Source organism: Moschus berezovskii, chromosome 20 (assembly GCF_049115385.1).
Source record: "Moschus berezovskii isolate FMDL1 chromosome 20, NW_MosBer_1.0, whole genome shotgun sequence".
NCBI lineage: Eukaryota > Metazoa > Chordata > Mammalia > Artiodactyla > Moschidae > Moschus > Moschus berezovskii.
The window spans coordinates 17,288,626-17,308,997 of NC_142479.1; the positions used below are offsets into that span (position 1 = coordinate 17,288,626).

The window sequence follows — 20,372 nt, forward strand, 5'->3', positions numbered from 1 at the left end:
GACCGAGGTGGTGGAGGCGGTGGGGGGAGGAGGATGGGACTGCTGGCTGCCCTCATTCCTGGGGCTCTCATCCATGCCTGGGGGCATCCATGCCCCCTTGGGGAGTCGTCCACACCCAGGAGTATGGCACGCCCTAGGAGACTGAGCCCCACCAGTCTCCCTCCAGCTTTCCGGCTGCATGACTGTGTGTGTGTGTTGGGGGCGGTGGTGTGGATTTCACCTCTGACCTTCCTCTTCCTAATCCATAAATTGTGGGGCAGGCTCATGGGTCAGTGGAAAGTTGCCCAGGAGGCCCAGGTCCTGACACTGAGCTCTCAGTTGGAGAGTACAAAATCCCTTGCTTTCCTTTAAGGCTTTTATGTGCTTAAGAGCTTGGACTTTAGAATCAGAAGAGTTGGGAGGTGAGATTCTGTTTCATCTACCAGTTGGGCAATGTTGGTTCATTATTTGGCATTTCTGAGTGGGTGAGTGAGTGATAGTTGCTCAGTTACTCTTTACAACCCCCTGGACTGTAGCCTGCCAGGCTCCTCTGTCTGTGGAATTCTCCAGGCGAGAGTACTGGAGTGGGGTGCCATTCCCTTCTCCAGCATTTCTGAGCTTGTCTTAAACTGTCTGGAAAATGGAAATACTAATGATTCCAACTTATACAGATATCTTGAGGATTAAGTGAGGTGGTTCGTGGGGGGTGCCCCTCCTGCCCACTGACCTTTGTTCCTAACAGTGGCTCCTCGGTGGGCGGGGCCCGTCCGCCGCCCGCAGGGCAGCGTTTCACTGGCTGTCTCAGTGGCCGGGAGCAGGCAGACCCTTCCTATGCTCACACATAATGGGTTGGGTTGGCTTCTCAGTGCTGTGCTTTACCCGTATTTCTGTGGACAGCCCGTGACTGTGGAGAGAGTGTTAGGAAAGAGCTGCTTTGCTCAAAGGGATCTTTATAGGGGCCCTTTCAGTATATTTGTCCTGCAATCATGGACAGCACTTACTGGGCACCGTGTCTGAATTTGGCACAAGGGAAGTGCGTGTGTGTGTGTGTGTGTAAAACAGAGACAGAGGGATTTGTTTTTGCCTCAAAGTTAGTGTATCAGCCAAATAAGGCTCAGGGCACTGGAAAAGTGTCAAATGTTATGACAGATTCACAGCTGCTGGAGTTGAAAAGGACTCTTTCGAATCTAATGTTTGGTTAAGCCTTTTCTTTCTCCTCCTCTTCTTCCTTTTCTGGGGGCTTCTTCTCTTTGCAAAGTGAAACAAAATCTGACTTTAAAAGCTCATCTTTATTTCTGTCTTTGAGAGTAAAAGAGGCTCGTTATAGATGATTGGTAAAATATAATAAAAAGAAAACATAGTCCCCCAAACAGTCCTCGTTATGAACCAGGGGTATTTATTTCTGGTTGTTCAGTGGTTAGTATTAAACGCTCCTCCATGCAGGCTCCTTCTAGAACCTGGGGATACAGCAGCAAAGAAGACAAGGTCCCCATCCCCTGGTGCTTATGGAGGGTGTTTGTGGAGGGAGGTCTCTGACCAAGTCAAGCAAATACAAAAGATAATTTGGGGTGGAGATAAATTTTGCAAAGGACATGAAATAGGGTGGTTTGTAGTTGGGGCAGAGGAAAGTCAGAGGGTGAGAGGACATGGAATTTGCACCGGCGACTAACGGATACAGAAGGGCCAGGCAGGCAGTGCAGCAAAGAATGTTTAGGTTAAAGAATCCTGAGACCCAGATCTGGGGGTCCTGCTTGGGGCAGGTATGTGAGGAGTGAAGGGAAGGCCACATGGCTAGGCCTGTGGGGTGCGGAACCTTGAGTGGCACTGCAAAGACTCTGGAGGGTTTCAGGTGGGAGGGTGACCAGCATAGGTCTGTATTATTTTTTTTTTGTTTATTTTTGACTGCACCACGTGGCATGTGGGATTGTAGTTCCCCAATCAGGGGCTGAAACCACGCTCCCTGCAGTGGCAATTCGAAGTCTTAACCACTGGACCACTGCGGAAGTCCAGGTCCATTTTTAGAATGTTTTCCAGGCTGTGTGGAGAGTCCATTGTGCGGACTCAAACGGAAGGAGGGGGAGCAGTTAGGAGGATGAGAGAGATGCCTCCCAGGTGCCTAAGTGGTAAAGACTCCGCCTGCCGAGCAGGAGATGCAGGTTTGATCCCTGGTTGGAATGATCCTCTGGAGAAGGAAATGGCAACCCACTTGCCTGGGAAATCCCATGGACCAAGGAAGCTGGTAGGCTATAGTCCATGGGGTCGCAGAGAACTGAACATGACTGACCATGCACTCACACACACACACAGATGCTCAGTGAGGAAACCACAAAGCTTAGACAAGGAAGCATAGTCTTTTTATTCAATTTTTTAACAGTATCTGGGGTCATAGTATTTGTTTATCTATCTATATTTTTGGCTGTGCCAAGCAACTTGCAGAATCTGAGTTTCCCAGCCAGGGATCGAACCTGAAGTGGAAGTGCAGAGTCCTAACCACTAGACTACCAGGGAATTCCTCATACTCTGGATATCTGATATTTATGTTTATATGGAGACCACTGACTATTTCCCAGACACTGTGAATTATGTTAAGCACTTTATTTATCAGTTCAGTTCAGTCACTCAGTTGTGTCCAACTCTTTGCGACCCTATGGATTGCAGCACGCCAGGCTTACCTGTCCATTACCAACTCCTGGAGTTTACACACACTCATGTCCATCATGGCATCGTTGGTGATGCCATCCAGCCATCTCATCCTCTCCCTTCTCCTCCTGCCCTCACTCTTTCCCAGCATCAGGGTCTTTTCAAATGAGTCAGTTCTTCACATCAGGTGGACAAAGTATTGGAGTTTCAGCTTCAACATCAGTCCTTCCAATGAACACTCAGGACTGATCTCCTTTAGAATGGACTGGTTGGATCTCCTTGCAGTCCAAGGGACTCTCAAGAGTCTTCTCCAGCACCACACTTCAAAAGCATCAATTCTTTGGTGCTCAGCTTTCTTTATGGTCCAACTCTCACATCCACACATGACCACTGGAAAAACCATAGCTTTGACTAGATGGACCTTTGTTGGTAAAGTAATATCTCTGCTTTTTAATATGCTGTCTATATTGGTCATAGCTTTTCTTCCAAGGAGCAAGCATCTTTGAATTTCATGGGTGCACTACTATCTGCAGTGATTTTGGAGACCCAAAAAATAAAGTCTGTCACTGTTTCCACTGTTTCTGCATCTATTTATCATGAAGTGATGGGACCAGATGCCATGATCTTAGTTTTCTGAATGTTAAATTTTAAGCCAGCTTTTTCACTCTCCTCTTTCACCCTCATCAAGAGGCTCTTTAGTTCTTCTTCGCTTTCTGCCATAAGGGTGGTGTCATCTGCATATCTGAGGTTATTGATATTTCCCTCAGCAATCTTGATTCCAGCTTGTGCTTCATCCAGCCCGGCATTTCACATGATGTACTCTGCATATAAGTTAAATAAGCAGGGTGACAACATACAGCCTTGACGTACTCCTTTCCCAATTAAGCAAATGAAAGAGCTCAGCTGTAATTCTAGCACCTCCAATAGCTTTGTTTGTAATAATGCTTCCTATTGCCCACTTGACTTCGCATTCCCGGATGTCTGGCTCTAGGTGAGTGATCACACCATTGTGGATATCTGGGTTATGAAGATCTTTTTTGTATAGTTCTTCTGTGTATTCTTGCCACCTCTTCTTAATATCTTCTGCTTCTGTTAGGTCCATACCATTTCTGTCCTTTATTGTGCCCATCTTTGGAAGAAATGTTCTCTTGGTATCTCTAATTATCTTGAAGATATCTCTAGTCTGTCCCATTCTGTTGTTGTTCTCTATTTCTTTACCCTGATCACTGAGGGAGGCTTTGTTATCTCTCCTTGCTATTCTTTAGAACTCTGCTTTCAAATGGGTATATCTTTCCTTTTCTCCTTTGTCTTTCGCTTCTCTTCTTTTCTCAGCTATTTGTAAGGCCTCCTCAGGCAACCATTTTGCCTTTCTTTTTCACATTCGTTTCTCACACAGCCCTATGAGACAGGCATGGTAATCTTCATCTATAGATGTACAGACTTAAACTCAGAGAGGTAGATTTTTAAAAAGGAAAAAAATTCACCATAGTTTCTGTCCTTACTATAGAACTTACTAGGAAGTGGGGACAATTTCTTTCTGGTCCTTTACTCAAACACCAAAGTTTATAACATATAGGTAGCAGAACGAGAAATCAAACCCGAGTCTGACTCACTAGACGGCTTAACCACTACTCAGTACATTATAAAACCTTGTTGTAATCTTAATGTTATTGTATAAGCATCTCCCCAAGTACAACAGCTCAGCCTGTAGATCAGTCCGGTTGCCACGACAGTGTTTACCAAACACTCACAAATGCTCAGTAGCATTCACAGATGAAGGTTTATTGTTCCCTTGTCTGAAAGGGCTGTGAGTTGGTCAGGTGGCTCAGCTGATTTTGGCTGGACTTGCACGTCTGGGGAGCAGGTGACCTGGGCTGGCCTGGGCTTGCCTGCCCCCATCCCCCTCCAACCCCACCCTACATTGCAGGCTTGAGGGGCAGCATGACTGGTGGGGACTGATGTGCTGCAGAGAAGCAGCAGGACATGCAAGCCCTCTTTAGGCCCAGCCTTGGAGCTGACACTGTTACTTCTGTCACTTTCTGTCGGCCAGTGCTCGTCACAGGGCCAGCCCAGATGCGAAGGCTGGGGAAACAGACTCAGCCTGGAACTGCAGGGTCGCATGTAACAGAACGCGGGGAGAGGGAGAGGCGAGACCTCTGGCCTTTAGCACACAGCTGTCTTTGCAGAGTGCTAGTTAGACTGGCCAAGAGGTTCCTGCCATTGGAATAGAGACCTCAGGGCCCAGAGTCAGCCTCAGGGTCCAGAAAGCCCATGTCCTTAGGATGTGCTTGTAGGGCCTTTATTTAATCTCTGTACCTAAAGTGGTCACTCATTATGGGCCCTCGAATGTTACTGGAGTCTTATAAGTTAATTGGTTCCCTGTAACATAAGGATTCTCAGAAGCAGGGTGTTTTGCAGTGAAGTGAGCCCTGATGATGGTTTTCTTCTGAAAGCAATGAGTGCAAAGACAGTGAAAGTGCTATTTCACACTCAAATTATGACTGTGTGGGGTCAAAGAGGTTGCTAGATTCTTATTAAGTATGTAAGAATAAGAAACATCCTATCTTCAATTACACTATTTGGAGGTTTAGGCATACCTACTCTGTGACAAAAGCAGAGGCCAATTTTTGGTTTCAAGATAACGTTTAATCTCTGTCCAGATTTAAGCCCTTTGTTCCACCCTTTCCACCAGAAATCCTCCTTGGCTTTCCTAGAAATGACTTTCACTGAGATGCTTTTAGAAAAAAGAAAACTATGTCCCAGCACACTGCAGAGTCTACACCATGGGGTTGATCCTGTCCACCCCAGGTCCTTCAGAGAAAGCCTTGGAAAAATACCAAGCTCAGACTTAACAAATACAGAAAAGAAAAACAAAATATATGATCATCTCAACAGATACTAAAAACGCATTTGAGGAAATTTGTTATCATACATAATTTTTGATTAAAGAAACAACAGTAACTCAGTGCAGTAGGGCTGGGAAGGTTGGAACTGTTTTAGCTTCTCAAAAGGTTATCTCCTAGGGGTCTAGGAAAAAACTTTAAGGATGTAAGGCATTAAAAGTTATTTTCATTAAAGTCTGGGACAGACTTTAGTCTCATCCCTTTTACTCATTTTTTTTTTTTTTTTGCAGAGCCTAGCCAATGCAGTGAGTTTTTTTTTTTTTTAAGCAGGAATTATAAACACTGAGGCAGCAACTGTCTCTAGAGGCCGAAAAGATTATGTACCTTGAAAACTCTCTTAGAGCTATTAGAACTAATAAGGGTTGTCCCCAAACTAACCTTTGGTTTCATTCAATCTTCATTCAAAATCACATTAATAATTTAAAATATAATTTAATGTATCCTGAAATTCCTATTTCTATGAGTATAAGAATACTGAAGAAAATCTTCCGAAAAGAACAATAAATATCAAATATCAAATATTCAAATATCAAATCTTACTAATAACATTATATTAAGCCATTTGGAAAGTATTATGGAAAGGCCCTTGCTTGTATGTTATACAAAAATAAATCATAGGTGACTCAAAATCCTAAAATATAGTTATATTATAGAGTAATATATGTGTGTGTATATACCCACACACATCTGTCCACATATATAGCATATATATATACATGTATACATATGTGCCTATAGTATGATTTGGGAACAGAGAAGATATGAAATTAGAAGCCATAAAGAAGAAAATTTTAAGATATTATTACTATATTATAGTGCAAGATCTTGCCAACAGTGCAAAACTCTAAGCAGTTAGAAAGCAAATAGTCTGGGAGAAAATATTTTCTACAGAGAAAACAGATGAAATGATTATATCCATTGTTGATATGAAATCCATTCTATAAAGAGTGCTTACAAATGAATAAGCAACAAAATCCACTTAAAAAGGAGCAAAAAATAAGAAAAGGGTAGTATACAGGAGAAGAAATAAATACCCAATAGACACATGAGTTGTTCAGTCTCACTACTAAAAAGGAAATGTAAATTAAACAATAGTGATGTTTGTGTAATCAGATTGGCAACATTTTAAAAATTATCATTTAATTTGTACAAAAATGCACTTTCAGAAATGTTGGTGCAAGTATAAATAGATAAGACTTAGCAATGCTTTTAGAAATTTAAAAATACTTGCCTTTTGTAAGAGCAATCTCACTTTTGGAAATCTCTTCTATAAAAACACTCACATACCTAAAAATGCATCAGTTGGGAAATGATTAGGTAAATTGTCATATCCAAATTTTGGGAACTACTCACCCTTTAAAAAGAACAAAGTAGTTGTTTGTACTAACATGGGTAATTGCATATGGTATTCTGGTATATAGAAAGAGCAATTTAAGACGCAGGGGTAGTAGGATTGAGAGGTTCACACTAAACAGTTAAAGGTATCCTTTGGGAAGAGCAAGATGGATTGAGGGCAAGGGAGACACATTTCTGCATTTGTTGAAATTTTGCAATGAACATCTATGGTAATTTTAAAAATTAATGTAATATTCATTCTTAATTTGAAAATTCTTATTAAGAAAATTTTGCAAATCCACAAAAAGTAGGATAAAATAATAAAGATCCTCCTCCCTGTTACTCAGGGATACTGTTGACATTTAGGAATAAAGGGGGAAACAAACGTGTCCAACAGAGTTAATGCAGTCGAAAATATAGACAAACAAGATGATGCAAGGGTATCTTGGGAGAAGGGAGACCTGGGTGTTTCTCAGGTCCTTTGCTGGGTGCTCTGCGATGCTGGGAAGCCACTGAAAGCCATTGACTCTCTGCGGTCCAGTTAGGTTTTCTCCGTGCTTCAGGTAGGGCTGACCTACTTCCATTGGAAGAAAGGGCTGAAGAGAAAGAATGCAGATAAAGGTTCTGCCTCATGTGAAGTGTTATTGTTAGAATGTCCATGAATGAATGTCAGCACCCAGCATTTCTGAGGGCCACCATTAAATGAGCAATATTCTTTGTAGAAGCAGAACTCTGAAGTAGGCACCCTGGGAGAAGTGGGTGGGGATAAAATAGAGAAAAGATGAAAGATCATGGTCGGTAGGGGAGGAGTGTGTGTGTGTGTGTAAAGCTTAACGTGTATAAAGAAATAATGTTTAAATACAACATAAGTACTTGCACTAACTTTGAGCAATTAGATGATAGGAGATGGTATTTATGCCTGTGTGTGTGTGTGTGTGTGTGTGTATCGGGGGAGGAGGGCATTGGGTAGCTTTATTAAGTTCAAAGAGAGTTCCTAAAGGGAAAATAAAATACCAGTTTGAGTCAGACACGGTTCATTTTCTCAGTCAATGTCGAGAGGCACAAGATCAAATCTGGCTTGACACCATCCAGTGCAGATCTCAGCAGCCACTAGAGCTGGAACCAAGCAGAGCTTGGCTAATGAGGATCTCCATCCTCTGCCAGTGCCTGGGGGCCCATCCCTTCCTCTCTGGCAAGCAGGATACAAAGAGAGCTCAAAGCAGAGTGAGGACCAAAAGGTCACCCAGAACATTCATTCTGCAAGCTCCCCACCAGGGCTTTCTGAAAAACAGACAAGTGTGGTTTCACAGTTTAGCCAGAAAGCGAGCCAACAGCTTTGCCCTTCAGCCCAGGGTAGGTTCTAATGGCACCTACAGGATGTTTCACGTGACATCCGGCCTTCAGCAGTGAAGGCAGAGGAGGACCCGGGCCAGACCCAGCTGAGACATATCCTCTCGTGTATTCTTTGGGCATGAAAGGGGTGACTGTAAAATCCAGGTGAAACTGGAAGTTAGGATTCGGAGCTCCCCACATAAACATGCAGTCTGTTACCAAGTTCACGTTCACCAGTAAGACACTTTCCAAAACGCAGTCAACTTGTTGCTCTGAGGACCTTTGTGCATTTTGGCAGCCTGTTCACAGATGCCTCAGGTGGAAATCAGAGCATCTCAACTGTGTCTTTTCCATTTTGCTTGGTGTTTCCGGAGGGCACGTGTGGGTTAGGGTGCAGCCTGCTGTCTCATCTCCCGTGTCCAGTCCTGTCCCCTTCAGCTCACTCCTCACACTTTCCAAACCTCAGCTCCGCTTGTCGCTTCCGTGCTCAGAACCCCTCAGTGACATTCAAGGCCTCTTGAACATCCCTACTGGCCACCTTCCTGACCACATCTCTTGCACTTCTGCCTCGCTCGGTCTCCTGCTCTGACAGAGCCACCTAAGACTGCTCGTGGTTCCTTCAAAACCTGACCCTCTGTCTTGTGTCTGTCCCTGGATCACCTCTGTGGCTCATTTCTCTTGTGTAGAGGTGCAGCTACGCCGAGCATCCTCTCTGGGAAGTGTCCCCTGGCCGGCTTAATGTTGTGTGTTGGTCCTCCGCTCTCTGCAAGCACGTGTGGTTTCCTTTCACCCCTTCTATATCTCACTGGCTGGTTTTAACCTGATTCCCTGACTCACTTGGAAAAAACCTTAAAGGTAAAAAAACAGAGTACCTGCCACATAGTTGGTGCTTTGGGATTATGTTATAGGAAGGGATGAACGCGTGTATTTTTTAATTTAGCTTGTGAGTATGTGTACGTGGGTCTTTGTTTCCTCCTATCTGACACGAGTAAATTGTTCAGCCTGCTGTGCCTCAGGAGGGATGTTGGGGTCACATTTAAGCGAGCTTAAGACCCTTCGCCTCATCCTGAGCGTCATCAAGTGGACGGCAGTCCATAGCCCACTCCTGGGCTTCCATAGAGTGTTCACGAACTAAAGCTCCCATGTCATTCCAGGCCAGCTGCTGCCAGCCAACCGCAATACTCCAAGCCCCATCGACCCCGACACCATCCAGGTGCCAGTGGGCTACGAGCCGGACCCGGCCGACCTCGCCCTCTCCAGTATCCCCGGCCAGGAGATGTTTGACCCTCGCAAACGCAAGTTCTCTGAGGAAGAGCTGAAGCCACAGCCCATGATTAAGAAAGCGCGCAAAGTCTTCATCCCGGACGACCTGAAGGTAAACAAGAACTGGTGACTAGGCTGTGGGCAAGTGGAGAGTGGGGTCGAGAGGCAGACTGAAAGGGTGAGCCCAGGAAAAGCACACAAGCTCGTGAACAAAGACTGGTAATTGTCGGCCCCATTTTTCAGCATGCGACAAGGCTGGTTGCTTCCTCTCTGGGTGTCTTCTGTACTATGCCATTCATATCTTGCCAATGCACAGAAATAAGGAAAAGCAATAAAATGAAGTGCTTTGCAGCCCATGAAGGAAGCAAGCCCACTGCTATCTGCAAGGAAACCCGTAAAAGCCTAGTAAAGTCAAATCTGGATCTTTCAAGGTTGGAAAGGAAAAAAAAAATTATTGGGAAGGGTACCTAGACCTCAGAGTTTTCAAGGGTTTACCTTTCCTTTGAGTTTAATGCTAATTAACTGCTGCCATTTCTCTGGAGGCCTCAGGGAGTAACAGCCAGAGACAGGACCTCTCTCCACATTGCCAACTTTGGATGCCCAGGTGGGACTTTGTTAAGGAAGCTGGGGGGTTTCCTGACACTATTTATAAGTAATGTTCACTCTGCGTCTCATGTGGTGATCACTTGGGTATCTCAACAAAGGTTAATTTCAGGTTGGTTTTTCTCTACTTTGTTGAAGGGACACATTATTTATAAAGGAAAATAGATTTACCTTAGGAAATCAAATAGAACTTAAAATTAATCCGACACATTTATGATACCTTAGGAAGAGAATTCTTTCTAAAATTATGCCATGCCTACTGATACCAAAATAGAACCATTTTTGATTAGCCATTGCTTAGAACTGTCTGTGTTTATGCTGCTTTCTAATCATATGAACAATAGAGATGTGATTGTATACATTCAAGGCACTGGAAGCAGGCATAATTAGGTCTCTTCCAACTTCTCAAACCTAAACATGGTTCACAGGAAGAGAACTCCTGTTGGGAAAATAGGGCGTTTGGGACATGATTCTGGAACCACTTTAGACCATTTATGCCTGCTTTTCAGACCTAAAGAGCACTGGAAGAAAACATATCTGCAGATTTGTCACTGCTGTCATCCAGCACCTGAGATTACCTGTGGTGATGCAGAATCATAAAATGTCTGAGGTGAAGGGGACCTCAGAGGCTCATTAGATCAAAGTGGTCACTGCACCACTGAGGAAATGGAGATGAAAGCGAAGGTGAGCCCTGGTAGTTAGTACAAGACCCAGCCGGGTCCCCAAGTCTACTAGCTTCCAGAAACGCCACTGTGGTATGTGGCCCTGACAGGACATAGACCTCTAATAACGGTCACCCTGAGACTCCGAGGAGGAAAGTGCACATTTCACACCGGCTCGCTCATCTGCTTGTGTGGACAGGAGGCTAGGAAATGAAGGTACCTCAGGAGAGAGAAGAGCTCAGAAATTGGCTGTTACTGTGAGGTCAGCGGGTGATGCCCTTGGTCCTTAAGACCTGATCCCAAACCTCCAAGGCCTGTGGTGGTACCCCTTCTCCATCCCCCTGAAAACACAGCTTCTTCAATTTCCCAGGGCCTTGTTCTCCCGACTCCCTGGCCCCCATGTGCAAGTTCTGATACAGCCTAAGTTAGTCCCTTTTTCAAATCATCTTGGAAACCACACTTCTGGGAACACTGATGAGAGTGGTAGATTTCCTGATTTACCAAAGGCGTGGATCTGGTGCTTACTAACATAGACAACGTCCATCAGAACTGGAGGGTTCACTGTTAATGTGCCATAGACCCTCTCACCCCATGGAGTCTGAGGCTCTCTTAGCTCCTCCCAGCTTCTCTCCAGCCAGCTGACCTGGCCTCTCTCCTCTTCCTCCAGCTCCCTACGCCCTTTTCCCAAGGGCAAGCAACAAATCCTGCCCCAAGGTTTCCAAAGGATAGGCTCCTAAGAAGAATTCTTCACCCATTATTAAGATCATGTTTTTCATGTTGTTATATATTATTATGAAATGTATAGTAAGCTGGGAGTGTTTTATAAATAAGAGAACAGTACTAGCTTGGAAAAGGCAGACAGACAGTGCCTGCACTGACTTTGTCTCACACATCCTGTCTGCTGGGCAGTGTTGGCTGAGGGTAAAAGGCAAGGATGGGGCAGACCACTGACCTTACAATTTGCTTGCAGACTTGCCCTCAAACCATGTGACCTCTTCCAATGCCAAATGCCCCTTGGAATCCTGGGGCAGAGTAAGAAATGACCTCACTCATTCTGGGTGGTGCTAACTGCCGGTATTAGCATTGCTAGGATTGAGGAATTTACTAGTGCAATGTGTTGAAAAAAAGGGGTTGCAAAACCCACCTAGTGGCACCATAAATGGAAGAAGACTTAAATTTCTTAGTGCTTCTAGGAGGGTTTTCCCTTTTTTGGCAGAGAGAGCAGTGATGGGGGGAAAAAAGGGACTGTTTTCAAGTTGATCACAATCAAACATCGCTCAGGCTAAGAAGGCCTAGTTCAGTTCAGTTCAGTCACTCAGTCGTGCCCGACTCTTTGCGACCCCATGAGTCACAGCACGCCAGGCCTCCCTGTCCATCATCAGCTCCTGGAGTTCACTCAAACTCATGTCCATCAAGTCAGTGATACCATCCAGCCATCTCATTCTCTGTTGTCCCCATCTCCTCCTGCCCCCAATCCCTCCCAGCATCAGAGTCTTTTCCAGTGAGTCAACTCGTCGCATGAGGTGGCCAAAGTATTGGAGTTTTAACTTTACCATCAGTCCTTCCAGTGAACACCCAGGACTGATCTCCTTTAGAATGGACTGGTTGGATCACCTTGCAGTCCAAGGGACTCTCAAGAGTCTTCTCCAACATCACAGTTCAAAAGCATCAATTCTTTGGCGATCAGCTTTCTTCACAGTCCAACTCTCGCATCCATACATGACCACTGGAAAAACCACAGCCTTGACTAGACGGACCTTTGTTGGCAAAGTAATGTCTCTGCTTTTTAATATGCTGTCTAGGTTGGTTATAACTTTCCTTCCAAGGAGTAAGCGTTTTTTAATTTCATGGCTGCAGTCATCATATGTGGACAACGCTTTAGTAAAAACGCGCCCTTGTTTGCGCAGGTGAGTGAGGACTGCCCTAGGGAGCGAGCGCAGGCCTGAGGTGGCTGTACAGCCCTTGACAGACATTGCCAGGTCGCCTTTGAGCAATACTCTACAGGAGTTTGAGTGAACTCCGGGAGTTGGTGATGGACAGGGAGGCCTGGCGTGCTGTGATTCCTGGGGTCGCGGAGAGTCGGACACAACTGAGCGCCTGAACTGAACTGAACTGAACTACCAGCTTATCTCGGAAAGCACACGCGCTCAGGGAAGGAAGGGGTTGAACAAAGAGAAGGAATTCGGCCTGCCCTTTGGGGTGCAGGGCCTGAGCCCCACTTGGCAGGCTTGCGCTCTGCCGGCGGGAGAGGCGGCCCACGGCGGGCCGGGCTGGGCCGGGGAGGGAGGCCGGGCGGCCGCGCTCTGACGCCTCGTGTGTCTCCCGGCAGGACGACAAGTACTGGGCACGGCGCCGGAAGAACAACATGGCGGCCAAGCGCTCGCGCGATGCGCGGCGCCTCAAGGAGAACCAGATCGCCATCCGCGCGTCCTTCCTGGAGAAGGAGAACTCAGCGCTGCGCCAGGAGGTGGCCGACCTGCGCAAGGAGCTGGGCAAGTGCAAGAACATCCTGGCCAAGTACGAGGCCCGGCACGGGCCCCTGTAGTCGGGCGGCGGCCCGGACAGGCCTTCCCCGCAGCGACCGACCTTTCTGACATCAGCACTTTACCAGACGCAGCAACACGACGGACTCACGTTTTGGGGGGGGTGTGTGTGTGTGTCTATGCCCCTGTGTGGTCAGTGGGGGGGGTGTGTGTGTGTGTGCTCCTGTGTGGTCAGTGGGGGGTGTGTGTGTGTTTGTGCTCCTGTGTGGTCAGGTGTGGTGTGTGTGTGTCTGTGCTCCTGTGTGGTCAGCGGGTGTGTGTGTGTGTGTCTACGCCCCTGTGTGGTCAGCGGGTGTGTGTGTGTGTGTCTCTGCGCCTGTGTGGTCAGCGGGTGTGTGTGCGCATGCGTGCGTCCCTTTGCGCCCGCCATTTTGAAACGAAAGGTGCCATGTTTTTACTGGACTGAGGAGACCGCGCGGGTTTCCTGCTCCCCGCCCCCTCACCCCACTCCCGCCCTTTCCGTGTGGCTTCCTGTGTGCTCCCGCCCACTCTTCCAGGACCTTCTGCTCGGGTTCACTAAGAAGGGCCCTGCTGAAATAGTAGATCTCGGTTTTTCAAGACCACAGGCTCTTGTTTGTTTAATCTGTACGTTACCATGCTAATAAGGTGCACAGAGTAATTTAGCACTACACTGCAGCTCCGTTCAGTTATAGGTTGCTTTCCTCACTTTTTACGTTTTGGTGATAATCGTCTTCAAATTTAAAGTGCTGTTTAGATTTACTAGCTCCCATATTTACTTACTGCTCTCTACTAAGTTTCCTTTTAACTCTACCAACTCCAGCGAGTAAGAGTACTCTTATAGAACACAGAGTGTGTTTTTGCACTGTCTGTACCTAAAGCAATAATCCTATTGTACGCTAGAGCATGCTGCCTGAGTATTACTAGTGGAAGTAGGATATTTTCCCTACCTGAGAATTTCACTGTCTTTTAAAAAGCAAAAATTACAGTAATGTATTTGAGCATGCCCAGAACATCCCCAGGACCGGGAAGCAGAAGGAAACGCCAGGTCTAAGAACAAGGGGTTAACTTATCAGTGTACAGCCAAAAAATGCATCTTGGAACAGCTTTTGACATTGATGTGTTTGCTTTTGTTTTCTTTTTCCATGCCCCCAGCCCCCAGTTTTCTAGTTAACTTTTTCCACATCCCTCTTGATATTCAATACAATTCAATTACTTAAGATTTAGTTTTCCCCATTTTTTTGGTAATGTATATATTTTTGTGAATTATACCTTGTTGTTTTACAAATCAGTTAAGTTAATAAGTTGATGTTTTGTAAAACTCCTTTTTCTTGGTGGGGTCACATTTGAATGCTTCATAAATTAATGATTCTAGAGCTTATGTTTCTTATTCTGTTTTCTTTTGAAAAGTATGTGCTCTTATTAAGTGGACTTCTGAAAAATGAATGTAAAAGACACTGGTGTATCTCCAAAGGGGATGGTGTTGTCACAAACTGTGGTTAATCCAATCAATTTAAGTGTTTACTGTAGACCAAAAGGAGAGATTATTAAATTGTTTAATGTTTATACAGAGTAATTATAGGAAGTTCTTTTTGTACAGTATTTTTCAGATATAAATACTGACAATGTATTTTGGAAGACATATATTATATATAGCAAAGAGAAAAGGAAAAGTATTCCATGTTTTAAAATTATATAGCAAAGATATATATTCATCAATGTTGTACAGAGAAGTGCTTGGGGGTTTTTGAAGTCTTAAATATTTTAATTTTGTCACTGACACATCAGCATGTTTTCTGCTTTAAATTAAAATTTTACAACAGTATCGAAGCTTGCTGTGACGAATTCTGCTCTAAAATATCTAAGGAGTTTTCTTATTTCCTATTAGGTCTCAGAAAGAAAACCCAAAACCACAAAATGGATGTTAGTCAAATATTTATTGGATGATACAGTGATTTTTAGGAAAAGCATCTGCCACAGAAATGTTCACTTCAAAATTATGAGTTCCTGAAAATGAATATCACTGCAAGCATACCCCAAAATTCTATTCTCCTCAATGGGCACGTGCAGCTTATACAACATAAGGTTAATACCGGTGCTATGTGTATGATTTATAATTTGGTGGCTGTCTTGACTTTAAAGGTGATTGTTCTTTTGTTTCACTAACTTGTGTTAAGAGATTCTGCTGTTGTTGTAAAGAAACATTTTCTGCAAGATTAAAATACCCTTTTATCAGTGGGATTTTCTAGTTTCCTGTGTCCAGAGTATGTGATTCTTGAATGACCTTTCATGATTCTTTAATGGTGATCTCCTTGTCAATCTGTTAGCAATGCTTCTCTCCTGCTGTCATGGTCTTGGGGAATCTGAGTAGTGGAATACTCCTACAGATATCCCATTTTGTCTGAAGCTACAGATTATGGGAGATGGACGCATATTGGAGCTGAAATAACCTTATTCGGGTAAATAACTAATAAACAAAACCTCTATCAAACTTAAGCAGAACTGAATTAGTGGTATTCAGAGACACAAGTAAACATGGAGTTGGCCTTTTTATAGGTAAAGAGACTAATTGCAGCAGAATTGTTAAATAGTTCAACATTTAGGAAGAAAGCTGGAGAAGTATTGAAGGATTGTACTGAAGACAATCCAAATTCATTGAAGTTTAAAATGGTAACTGAAAAAACTGTATTTTTCTGAAATTAGGTTGCTTCTATCCAATGAGCATCACAGATGTTTTTTGCAGAAGAAATTTAAAGATCATAATAAAACTTATTCTTTGGCTTGCCAGGGGAGGTTTCAGAAACCTACCTCGTTTTAAAATTTTTAAAGCTTTGGTGTCTGTACAGGTGCCTTATATGTAGGTCATTGTCACCACACACAAGCACTCAACCCCTGAACTCACTGCCTTCTGTCCAGGGCAGTCAGCTAGTAAATAAAGCAGTCCTGCTAGATGACATGAGAAGGCATGGCCCAATTTGGAATGACTTGGATCATCCAGGGTCAGATGAGTTCCACAGACTGCAGCTATTAAAAGAGTCCTGTTGTCATTTTTCACCTTTTCATCATAAGCGTCTTTCAGAGATTAATTACTTGGCCATTAAAAATGAATCCAAATCATATTATGCCAGCATCATTTAGACATGATTTGGAATGAGCGGCCTAGGACTTCCTGACAAGGTCACATCCTCCTTTTGATTGGACTTGCAAAGAAAGGCGAAAATTGGTCAGCCTATCGTTCTGCTTGTGCCACCTGGAGGACATAGGTAGGGAATGGGAGGGCTGTAAGTGATCACTTCCTCCTCTTGAGAAAATGCATGCTTTTGACCATTCCAAAACCCACAGTGACCAGGATAGTGACAGGCCTTTCGTCTTCACATATGACAGGCCGCTGTGAAACCATCATTTGATGCAGAAGGACCGTTTGCTTGATGAGCATGCAGATGGAATTCTAGCACTGGGTGGAGAGGAAGTAGTGCTAGAAAGCCCAGAGGTTCCTTCCAACTTACTGGTTTTGTGAGGGAACTCAATTCTAAATGTGTGTTTGAAAGGTCTTGCATCTGTTTGCAGAAGAGTCAATAAGAATTTTAAGTAGAGTCACTCCCACCCCCACCCCCACCCCCATCCCAAATTAAAACAAAGGTCATTCTGTAAAATGCAAAGGAGTTTGCCTTCCTTCTTCCTGAGTTCAGTTCAGTTCAGTCGCTCAGTCGTGTCCGACTCTTTGCGACCCCATGAATCGCAGCACGCCAGGTCTCCCTGTCCATCACCAACTCCCCTTCTTCCTAATGTTCCTTTTAGGAAAACTTAGTGTTAATCAGAGCAGTTCCAGAAGGTGGTAGACACCTGCTGTCAGTCTGCCAGCTTCCTGCTAAGGGCTCCTAGGCCCCCACTGGGGAGGCTAAGATCTCCTCTAGGTTTTCTCTACAATTAATGTCATTTTTTAAATGACCAAAGCCATGTTTTTAATCTTGATGCATTGGATTTGGCAACTAAAGGCAGTACATTTTGCTGAGGGCTAAGTGTATGTAGAGGAGTGTGTGTGTGTCTGTGTGTCTGTGTGTGTGAGTAGTTAAGGCATAAAATCTTTCATGTGGAGCACCTTACCAAACGTAACAATAATCACTGTTATCCTTTTGGCAACACCACAAAGATTGCATCTGTTAAACAAGTACAAGTTCACTTGAGGTCAGTGTGTTTGTACACCATGGTTTTGGTTGCTGTTTATGCTGTTAAGTCCAAAACTTTGTCTGTTATTCTTAATGTTTAATAAAATTTGAATTGTTCCTGTCTTTCATGTATTTTTGTTGACAGTCTGCTGGAAATCGGATTCTGTTCCCAATTCTATCACCAAGAAGCCATTGACAGATCAGTTACATAGATGATAAAGTAATAATATGATTAGTGAGAAATTAACATTTATTGGGTACTTACATGTCAGACCCAGTGCTAAACACTTGCAAGGAATATTTAATCCCACATTAATCTCAAGAGGTAGGGACAATTGTTATCTCTGTTTGCAGAAGAGAAGATAGAAGTTTGGAAAAGTTACGTAGCTGGTAGAAGTGACAGAAATGAGTTCTGGTTCATTAGATGGGCATCATTTAGAGTGGTGTTTCCCAAAAAACCAATCCAAAGGCTATTCTCTGGTCATATGTATGAGAATCATCTGGAAACATATTACTAGACTACAGACTCTGATTCTGAATCAGTACATCTGAGATAGAGCCTGGAAATCTGAACTGCTTAAAGACTCCCAGCTAACTTGCATGTGTGGCCAAGTAACTGGAGCCCAAGGATTTACAGACTTGACCTTCATCTGAGTTCATGACTTTGGGGGAATCCATGTAGAAGCTTCAAAACTTCTGTAATTACCTGGAATTGCATGCGACTTTTTGTACATAAACATTTTTCTGTAGAGGGGATCCATGGCTTCCCACCCTACACAGTAATCTATGATGCAAGATGGAATAAAAATCCCTGATTTACCAGAGAGGTGATGTAGTGTGGTGGTTCCCAGTCCAGGCAACCCATTAGAGTCACCTGGGAAGCTCAGAACACTGCTGCTGTGTGGGCCACAGCCTCAGCCAAGGAGCTCAGCATCTCTGGCAGAAGAGAAAGGGCTCCAGTGAGGAGCCCAGTGATTCAGATCTGTCACTTAGCAGGTGTGTGACCTTGAACAGCCACTGAGCATTTTTAATCTCCTCCTCTGTGAGATGAAGTTCCACTCTCTATCCCTGGGGGTCGTGGGGAGAACTAATTACATAACAAATGCATAGTCTGGCTCATCGTCAGCCCTCAATAAATAACTGCCATGGGGACCCGGGGAGTCGAATGTTTGCGTGGAGCACTTTTTCCAGTTCAGTATTTCAGACCATTTGTTCCCCCAAAGAAGGCAGAAAACAATTCTGTGCAGAAGAAGGGGCAGGTGGCTGGTAGCGAGGGAAATGTTGACACCCCAGCATGGGTGTGGTTTGCATTCGAACACCCCTAATAGATCCGAGCTTTGGCCAAGCTTGGGGGACATCCATCAGGTGGCCCCTTCCAGTTTAAGCAGTCACAATTTAGAGTTAGCTCTGTTTCACCATCAGATCGCTTTCCCTTCCTCAGAGGAATAGGTGCAATGACCTTCAGATTCTCTTGAGTAGGTGATTCTGTGTTTTCGCATTTTCAGATCTTAGATGGAATGACTGCTTCTCCACGCCTGGAGAGACTTTTGAGTCTCAGATGGCAGGAACTGATGAGAAGCCCCACTGCGGATGCCCCCGTCACTCATAGTCACTCAGTCCCCGGGCCAGTCCCATGCTGCCCTGGGGGTGGCTTTTCCACTCACATTAACACACCATCAGCCCCCAAGCCCTTTCTCTTGAGCATAGGAATTCCATTCCTTTGAAAATCACTGGCTTAGAAGTCTCTTTGGGCGTCTTTAGCTGGGATCTGGGTCGAAATTATGGAAATTTTGCCTTTGTGGTTGGGAGATGGCCCCTTGGTAAGAAAGGTAAGGGAACTATTGAAGGAGAAAGTCCCAAGTGAGGAAAGTGGTGAGCGTCTTCTGCTCCTATGGGCTTTGAGTCAGTGAAGGCTTGGGTGCAAAGACCCCTCTCTGACTGTTCATTGTGCAAAGCCTGGCACAATAGGAAAAGCCAAAAGTTACTGAGTCCTAAGCCTTGTACCTGCCACATCTCACTTAATTCTTATGCTATGAAATTGCTACCAATATTTTTCCTGTCTTACAGGGAAAGAAACAGGTTCATGGAAATGAAGGAAGCAGAATGTAAACCCAGACAGGAAGTCTGATTCCAGAGTTTGTGTTCCGTGCTGCTCTCCTCCATGACTTAAACGAGGGGCTCAGCAAAGGCAAAGGCGGTTGCTGTGATTAGGAGGGTGAGCCCAGGGCAGGCAAACCTGGTCTTATGTCCCCCTCTGTTATTTACTGGGTGACCACAGAAAATCCACCAAAGCGCCCTGAGTTTTATCTGAAAAACGGATGTACTATACTCTCCTTATAGGGTTGTTGTAGGATTAAGTGAGAACATGCATTTAAAACACTTGGATCAATGTGCAGAGTATAACAGGAATTCAACGAATATTTGCTTTTTGTGGTAATAATAGCAATTATTAATAAGTATTGCTTGATTTGATTTCACTGTCAATGTGCTACAATGGAGTCAGACGGTACGTTGTGTATTTTAGTGGGCGCATTTTTATTTTGTAAATCCTTGACTGTGTTTAGGTGGCATCCCTTTTTTGGATGAGTAAATGGGGGAGCTGTGATCACTTTATGGGCCTAGCTGTGTTTCCAAGATTGATCTTATAAAATCCATGAGGCATCACCAATTTTAAGTCAACTCTGTTGCCTCTGATATTGTTGAGATCCTGGAGATCTTTCCTTTAACGAATGTACTAAGTGGTGCTGAAAGGCTGACCCTTGCAGTGTGAGGGCAGGCTCAGGCTCACAGAGATGAGAAGTCATGAGTGGCTCTCAAGGGTCTTTCATTCGCTTCTGCCTTCAGGCCTGCCCCAGTCTCCGCACTGTACATCTACATTCATATATCCATCTGTATACCTCTATCAATCCTTGTTAGCTCCTGCTAATCACATGGAGAGATAGGCTGGGGCCCCCATGGTCTATGACGAGAGTGAGAAATATGTCAGCA

The 20,372-nt window shown here is 44.5% G+C and overlaps 1 protein-coding gene across 1 annotated transcript in view; it reads left to right on the forward strand.

Moving 5' to 3' along the window:
- The window catches only part of HLF (HLF transcription factor, PAR bZIP family member), a 52,730-nt gene extending 35,223 nt beyond the window's left edge, over window positions 1-17,507 (forward strand). Inside the window, exons 3-4 of the mRNA XM_055398989.2 lie at window positions 9,344-9,564; window positions 13,047-17,507. Coding sequence (XP_055254964.1) covers window positions 9,344-9,564; window positions 13,047-13,262 — 437 coding nt within the window. The 3' untranslated portion in view covers window positions 13,263-17,507. The remainder of the gene's footprint in view (window positions 1-9,343; window positions 9,565-13,046) is intronic.
- The last annotated feature ends 2,865 nt before the right edge of the window (window positions 17,508-20,372 follow it).